The following is a 7,380-nucleotide window of genomic DNA, read 5'->3' as shown; positions in this document are numbered from 1 at the left end:
GTCCAAAGCCATCCTGTTTTCCCAGCACCACTGCCGGCCCGTGGCCTTCCCAAAGCTAGCCAACCCACCCCTGGTTCCTAATCCCCAATGACCAGACAGCTCAGGGACGGTTAAGTACACTTCTCTTCTTTTCACTCTAAAAAAAGGTTGACAGTAGTAAGCTGCGTGGTGCACAAAGCGTCACAGCGTTCCGGTAACCCCACCTCATCAGGCGTCATGGCACATTCCTCAAACACCGTTCTTTACCCTGCCCTTAAAATCCTAGACGGAAAATTCCGAGGAGGTGGAGACCCCTTGGTAGGATCTCCCAATTCCAAACCTCAGCAGCTCGAGGCACTAAAGAAATAAATTAAGGGGAGGGAGGCTCCTAACGGGTCTTGTCCAACTCTGTCTCGCACACCCAGCGGTAGGGCCTCCTGCAGACGTCATCATTCCAGGGGCCATCAATGGTGATGTGGGCACAGTCCTCGCCTCCTCCAAGCCCATGCCCATACCAGTTATCTGGCTGCTCTGGTTTCCAGTTCCTACAGACAAAAGACTGCTGTGAGTCCCAGGAAATCAGACTCTCAGTCACATTCCCGGAAGATCTCTAGCCTTGGGAACACCGGCTGGGAAAGCTGGGTGCCCCGCACCCGGAAGGCGTATACTCACTTGAAGCTGGCCTCGTAGTTGGTCCCATCCACCCATCTCCAGGGCCCGTTCTGGTCAGTTAGGCCAATCCAAGTGTTTAAAGGTCCCATGTGGCGCTGGACAAATCTCTGAGAAAAGAAACAGAGCTGGTGACCTCTTCCTCCCACCGTCCAGCGTCCCAGAAGAACGCACCCGTGGCCTCACCTGCTCGTCCCAGGAGGTCACCACCACCAGGTGGGCATTCTCGAGCTGGCAATACTTGTCAGCCTCAATCCAGGACCTCGAAGAGCTGGAGAACCAGTAGCAGCTGCCTTCAAACTCCACCCAGTTGATGGGGCAACAGGTCCTTTCAGAGCCTGAGGTGGGGGGTGAAGGGCTGAGATGCTACCGAGGGTGGGGGTGGTCAAGAAAGTGGGGCTGGTCGCCCCTCCCCTCGCCGTCGCCCCGCCCCTCGCCGTCGCCCCGCCCCTCACCGTTGCCCCGCCGCCCCGCCCCGCCCCACCGCCGCCCCGCCCTCGCTGTCGCCCCGCCCCTCACCGTTACCCCGCCGCCCTGCCGCCCCGCCGCCCCGCCCCCACCGCCGCCCCGCCCCTCACCGTTGCCCTGAAGGGCGGCCATCTGACAGCTCAGACTTCGCAGGTCAGACACCAACTGCTTCACGTGCAGCAGCAAGCTGGAGTGATCTGGGGTGGCAGAGGACAGAAGGCAGCAGAGGGAAAGGGAGCGAAGAAATCAGTTGGATGTGAACATTGGGAACAACCAGCCATCACAGACCCTCTGGCCAAAGCTTTGATCTGGGCTGAGAAACGGACCCCCCCCCAAGTCCGACCCCTCCCCTTACCCTCAGTTCTCCCCCCCCTCACCGCTCACCTCTCCCCGCTCCTCATCCTGACCTCCCCCTCCCTCTCTCTCACCCCTCCCTCTCCCTCCCCCCTCCCCCCCACACACCTTCACTCAGATCCTTCTGCTGTTTCTCCAGCTGTGACTCCAGTAGCTTCATCTTTCTTCCCACACTACCCCCTAGAGAAGAAACTCTCTCAGTGTCCGGACAGTCGTGCCACCCCTCAGCCCCACCCCCGGCCCCAGACCTGGGCCCCCTCACCCTGGGTGCTCAGGGCCTTGACCTGGTCCTCAGTGCTCACAGTGAAGTTGCTGAGATTCTGCCTTAGAGACAGCAGATCGCCCCGCAGTTGGGAGTCTAGGCAAGAGAGGATGTGGGTATGAAAAAATAAGATGTCTGTGTCCACCCACCACTGCGTCCGTCGCTCCCTCACACACCCCCGAAGCTGCCCCCTTTCTCTGCCCAGCCCTGGCCACCCACTTTGGGATGCGATCACACAGACAACCACCAGCAGCAGGAGGCTGAGGCCCACGGACACCAGGAGGAGGCGGGATCCAGAGCAGAGGCGGTGCAAGAGCGACGGGGTGGGAGGCGGCCCTGCAAGAGAAGGAGTCAGGAGTTCACCCGCCCAGGCCAACCCCGCGTAGATCCCGGGGTCCCAGGAAGAGCGCAGGCTGAGCTCTCCAACAAACTAAGAGAAACCATACACATTAAGAAATGTGGGCCGTGGGCAACCCTGTAGGACCGAAGCAACCTAAGATGGGGAAGAAAGGGGGTTATCTCAGAAGTGCAAACCTTTGACCTGCCCTAGCGTTTGCGGGGGGGCCTGAATCTCTGCTGCCACCTCGTGGCATGATCCTGTCATTACAGACGAGGAACTACCTAGTCTGCGCCTCGGCACCTGGGGAGTCGCTGCTCCACCAAAGCGCGGGGAAAGGTGGGTTTCTTCCTCTCCACGTGAATCCTGTGCATCTTGGGCTGCAGGGAGAGAAGGCGGATCTCTCTCGGTTGGCGAGAAAATGACAGTCCTGTCAGTTGGAGTGTGGCGCCTTCTCCCTTTCTTCCTCCCCAGTACTCCTCCTCACACGCTACCCACCCAGGACGCCCCAAGAGCTCTGACCTTGTTCTGCTTACACAACGGTCCCTGTTCAGAGGACAAAGACGTGGGGAGATGGGTTTGTTTTAGATGCAGGATGCTTCATCTTCCATCAGAGCAGAGACTCTCAATGCTCTCTCCAAGGGTCCTCAACCTAGCCCCTGGGATCAAGCTGATCCTGGTCACCCCCCACCACTGCCACATACACACTGTCAAAACTGAAGAGAACAAGGGACCTAACTTCAGAAAAGACTGACAACAAATTCATTCCCCAGCCTTCAGTAGGCCCAAAGTCTTGGATCCATCCACTGTCTGGGGTTTTGAGAAGTGAGTGATACTTTGAGGAAGCTTGGGTAACTGCCACTAAGAAGGACTCCAACACTGTGTCCTGTACCTATCTCCTCAGCAAGAGTGACTCAGGCACTGTTTTCTGAGTGTTTGGGACAGAACTAGGAGTCACCAGGGGAAAGGAGCTGAGTCGAGGGACAGAGCCATGGATCCTTCCAGTGAGGAGCACCCCTCACCTCTCCGGAGTTGATGATGGTCATTCTCCTCATTGTCCAGGTGCTGGAAGTCTTGATAATCCTTTGTCATGATAGCACCGGAGCTGGGCCTAGGGGAGCCAAGTTTAGAGCCCGGGTTGGGGCGAACAGGCCCAGAAGTCCAATCGATCCCTTCTACATCCGACTGGGTGACCTCAGAAGAACAGCACCTTTCTTCTTCCCTCCCTCTGCTCCCAAACCCGACATCCAAAGATCTATCCCCTGGCTGGGCATGGTGGTGTATGCTCTTAATCCCAGCACTCAGGAAGCATACGCCAGTGGATCTCTGAGTTCAAGGCCAGCTTGGTCTACATAGTTAGTTCCAGGCCAGCCAAGACTACATCCTAAGAAAAATCTGTGCTCTCCGATTTACACACACACACACACACACACACACACACACACACACACACACACACTTGTGCGTGCCCACCCGTCTGTGAACTCGCATGTGCAGGACCCCTCCACCCACTCTCACTTGCCTGTCATATTCTCGCCCTGCTTTACTTACTGAAGGTCCCTCAACTCCACACAGAGCCCAGGCTAAGGAGGGGGCTGAAGGCTGAAGAATCAGGTGGACGGCCTGGGCAATGGAGGGGAAGGGACAGGGTCCATCCAAGGGCCCTGCGTGTCTGGCTGTCTGTGTGTCTGAGCATGCTGAACCTGGTATCACCAATGCCAGAACTTTGGACCTTAAACAGAGGTGGAAATAGATTTGGAACTGGGGAGGTGTTTGGGTAGGAGGAGGGCATGGGTGACCTCTACGCTATTTCTGAGAGAAGGGGAGTCTACAAACACACACACACACACACATACACACACACACACACACACACACACACACACACACACGTTCACGTTATGCCCCACTTCAATACTCTTTACATTTTTGTGGGGGAGACAGGCCTAAAAAAGCCAGGTGCTGTTCCCTCTCAGGGCCCTCCCCCTTTCAGTTCTGAATTTCCCAGAATTGTCCATATCTCCAAATATCCCTGACCAGGATCAGAGGTACCAACTGATCCCTGACTCTTGCCCAATCCTGCCCTGTGACCTTGGCATTATAGTTGCAAGCTGTGGATTCTTAAGGGCTCAGCTCCAGGCTCCCCAGCCCTAGCCTGACCCGTTCATTCTCCTGTGGTCCTCCAAGCAGCATGGAGGGGCCATGAGGAGCAGTTCTCCTCTGGGATTGGAGCCCAGAAATCCATGATTCTGCCACAGGACTTCAACCTTTCTCGTCCCCAGAGAACAACCCATTCTGCAGGCAAGAAAGCTGAGGCCCTGAAAGGCAAGAGCTTGCCTTCCTGCCATACTGCACCGAAGAGCGCAGACTAAAAACATGAGCAGCCCTGTACGCTGCCTCCAGAACTTTACCCAGAACAGGGTTTCCAGCTGGTCCACACACGAGGTCCCCAAGTCCCCAGAGATGCTTAAACATGGCCCCTCACAGTCCTGAGGGCTTCAGAGGTGCCTGCCAGAACTCAGCCTCTAGCTTGGAAAGTGAACAACATTGAAAATATCCACAGGCCCCATGCAGCCGTCTAGATCCTATGAGCTATTCAGGAAGGCATTGCTTACATAAATGCAACTGCTCTGTGTGTCCTTGTTTGTCTGTGTCCTAAAAATCCTCATGTTTACATGGACTAGGCTTGCTGCCAGTGATTTTGGTGAAAATTGGGCCATTAATTTAACACTCTCTGATTTTGCCACTTCTGATCTAGTTTATTCTGGCAAACAAGCAGACACGGATCCAGTCTGAATAGTAGTTACACTCACAGAGGTGGCAACCGGCAGGGAGCAAGGTGGGCTGTAGAGGTGAGGGAGAGGGGTGTAGGGGTGAGGATGCACCTAGTGTCTTGGTGTCTGGATGTGGCGACACCTTAGCATTGGCTTGTAAAACTGCAAATGCTGTAAACTTGGGATTTTTGCATCTTTCTATTTGCAGGTTGTGCTGGAAGAAGGCATTTTGAAATCTGTAGCCTAGAGCCATGCCCTAAAAGAGTAGTATTGGACTAGTGTTGAGTGTGTGTGTGTGTGTGCGCTTGTGCACACATATGCATGTGCATGTGTAAATAAGTATAGGTGTGGATTGTGGATGCGTGTGGATGTGTGGATGTGTGGATTGTGGATGTATGGATGTGTGTGGATTGTGGATGTGTGGATCTGGATGTGTGTGAATGTGTAGATGTGTGTGGATGTGTGGATGTGTGTGGATTGTGGATGTGTATGGATGTGTGGATGTGTGGATATGTGGGTGTGTGTTGATGTGTGGATGTGTAGATATGTGTGGATGTGTGTTGATGTGTAGATGTGTGGATATATGTGGATGTGTATGGATGTGTGTGGATGTGTGGATGTGTGGGTATGTGGATGTGTGGAAGTGTGTGTTTACCTTTTCATCCCTTTCCAAAAGATTTCTATTTAGATAAATACATTTCATAATGTATGTGTAATGGACCTGTACCACTGGAATGTGTATTTGTTACCTATTATAAAATAATTACCCCTCAACTTAGCAACTTTAACAATAAACACATTGCAAAGATCATTGCATCTCATTGCAAAGATCAACGTGCAGCTTAGCCCACTGGTTCTGGCTCAGGATCTCTCCTGAGGATGTACCAAGACCTCAGTCAGTGGTCGTGTTCTCTGGAAGACTGGACTAGGACTGGGAAGCCAACTGACAGCGTGACTCACTCAGATGACAGGCAAATTCTGCTACTGCTGCTTACAGTCCCGGACTCCTCACCCGTAGGCCTCTCCACAAGGCTGCTCGAATGTCCTCATGATGTAACTGCTGGCCTAGCCTCACAGCAACAGCCCACCATTTCCACACTGTCCTGCCAATCTCTCGGGGCAGCTCTCCTCATTGTGGAGAAGAACTAACAGTGTAAGTCCCAGGGGGCGAGAATTCCTGGGACCATCTTGAAGGAGTGAACACATACCAGGAAGACACATGCTCAAATATCTACTGATATCACTGTATGATCAATACATTTAAAGATGGTGTGGCTACACTACAGGGCCATGAAGAGTTGTAGCTCCACTGGAGACATCACTTGGTGATAGAGAGCTTCTCTGGCATGCCCAAAGCCTTGGATTCAGTCCCCAGGACTACAGAAAAAGGAAGGGGGTAGGTTCTGGCAAGACAATGGTGAAGCCAGATATCTAAAGGTATGCAACAGCCTGCCTCGGAGTAGAACTTGGGTCAGAGGGACCAAGTGGCCCAGAGGCAATGAGACCAGTCAGGAGTGTGCCTCTGAAGGGTATGTCCTGTCCTGGGACTCTTTCTCCCCATCTCAGCTCCCTGGCTGCCATATCCCCCACCCTGCCGTGATGTTCCTGCCTCACCACAGGCCCCAAGTGATGGAGCCAGTGGAGCATGGACTGAGCCCTCTGACACCCTAAGACAAAACAGGCCCTTCCTCTCTTAGGCTGTTTTTTCAGGTATCTTCTCCCAGCAGCAACAACAACAAACATCGACGGAATCCCAGAGCAGGGCAGAGCAGAGAATGCGGACCAGGGAGGCCAGCTGGGAGCTGGAGGTGACCAAGAGAGAGAGAGATGAGTCTCCTTTGGGGAAAACCAGAAAGAAGGACGTATTTTCCAGGTTGGGAGAGGCCTGAAGTCCAAAGCTGAGAAGGAACTGGCCAAGGTGAGTGTGTGAATGCTAAGAATGAGCAAGAGGTACCGAGGGACGGAGGCCCCCTCCCTCCTCCCTCCTCTCCTCGCTCCCGCCCCCACCCTCCCCCCATCCCCCCCCATCCCCCCACCCCCCCCACCCCCCCGCAAGGAGATATGAGAGAAGCCTGAATCCTGTTATCAGACAATTCTGGGCTCATCTGAAAGGTGGATCAATGCCCATCTCAAGGGTTTGTCCAAGTCAGAATGATGAGTCAGCAGTACACAGTTCCACGTAGGCCCATACTGAGTGCTGGGCGCTGACTCTTCCTCATTCCCACTAGCAGCCCAGGATGAGTTGGGTTGTGTCTTGGCTACTTTTCTTTCTGTAAAGAGACACCACGACCAAGGCAACTTATTAAAAAAAAAAAAACAAAAGCATTTAATTGGGAGCTTGCTTACAGTTTCAGAGGGGTGAGTCCATGACCACCATGACAGGGAACTGGGCAGCAGACAGACATGGTGCTGGGGCAGTAGCTGAGAGCTCACATCTGATCCACAAGCAGGAAGCAGAGAGAGCAAGACTGGTGGGCTCTTTAGACCTCAAAGCCCGCCCCTGGTGACACACCTCCCCTAACAAGGTCACACCCCTT

General features: G+C 54.0%; 1 protein-coding gene across 1 annotated transcript; it reads right to left on the bottom strand.

Moving 5' to 3' along the window:
- Positions 1 to 123: 123 nt before the first annotated feature.
- LOC131917310 (asialoglycoprotein receptor 1) lies at positions 124 to 3,435 on the bottom strand. The gene is made up of 8 exons (XM_059271057.1): positions 3,092 to 3,435; positions 1,952 to 2,068; positions 1,733 to 1,828; positions 1,579 to 1,650; positions 1,227 to 1,313; positions 835 to 986; positions 652 to 758; positions 124 to 524 (listed from the first exon to the last, which is right to left on the bottom strand). The coding sequence occupies exons 1-8, from the start codon at positions 3,159 to 3,161 to the stop codon at positions 368 to 370; spliced, it is 858 nt and encodes a 285-aa protein (XP_059127040.1). The 5' UTR covers positions 3,162 to 3,435; the 3' UTR covers positions 124 to 367.
- Between the last annotated feature and the right edge of the window lie 3,945 nt (positions 3,436 to 7,380).

Source organism: Peromyscus eremicus, chromosome 8a (genome assembly GCF_949786415.1).
Source record: "Peromyscus eremicus chromosome 8a, PerEre_H2_v1, whole genome shotgun sequence".
NCBI lineage: Eukaryota > Metazoa > Chordata > Mammalia > Rodentia > Cricetidae > Peromyscus > Peromyscus eremicus.
Note: the sequence above shows the minus strand (reverse complement) of the source record. Positions and strands in the feature narration are given on the sequence as shown.

Coding starts and splice junctions, on each gene's coding strand:
- LOC131917310 (XM_059271057.1), bottom strand. CDS start 3,161: ATGACAAAGGATTATCAAGACTTCCAGCACCTGGACAATGAGGAGAAT. Junction 1,829..1,951: donor CTGTGTGATCGCATCCCAAA/GTGGGTGGCCAG, acceptor TCTCTTGCCTAG/ACTCCCAACTGCGGGGCGAT. Junction 1,651..1,732: donor CAAGGCCCTGAGCACCCAGG/GTGAGGGGGCCC, acceptor TTTCTTCTCTAG/GGGGTAGTGTGGGAAGAAAG.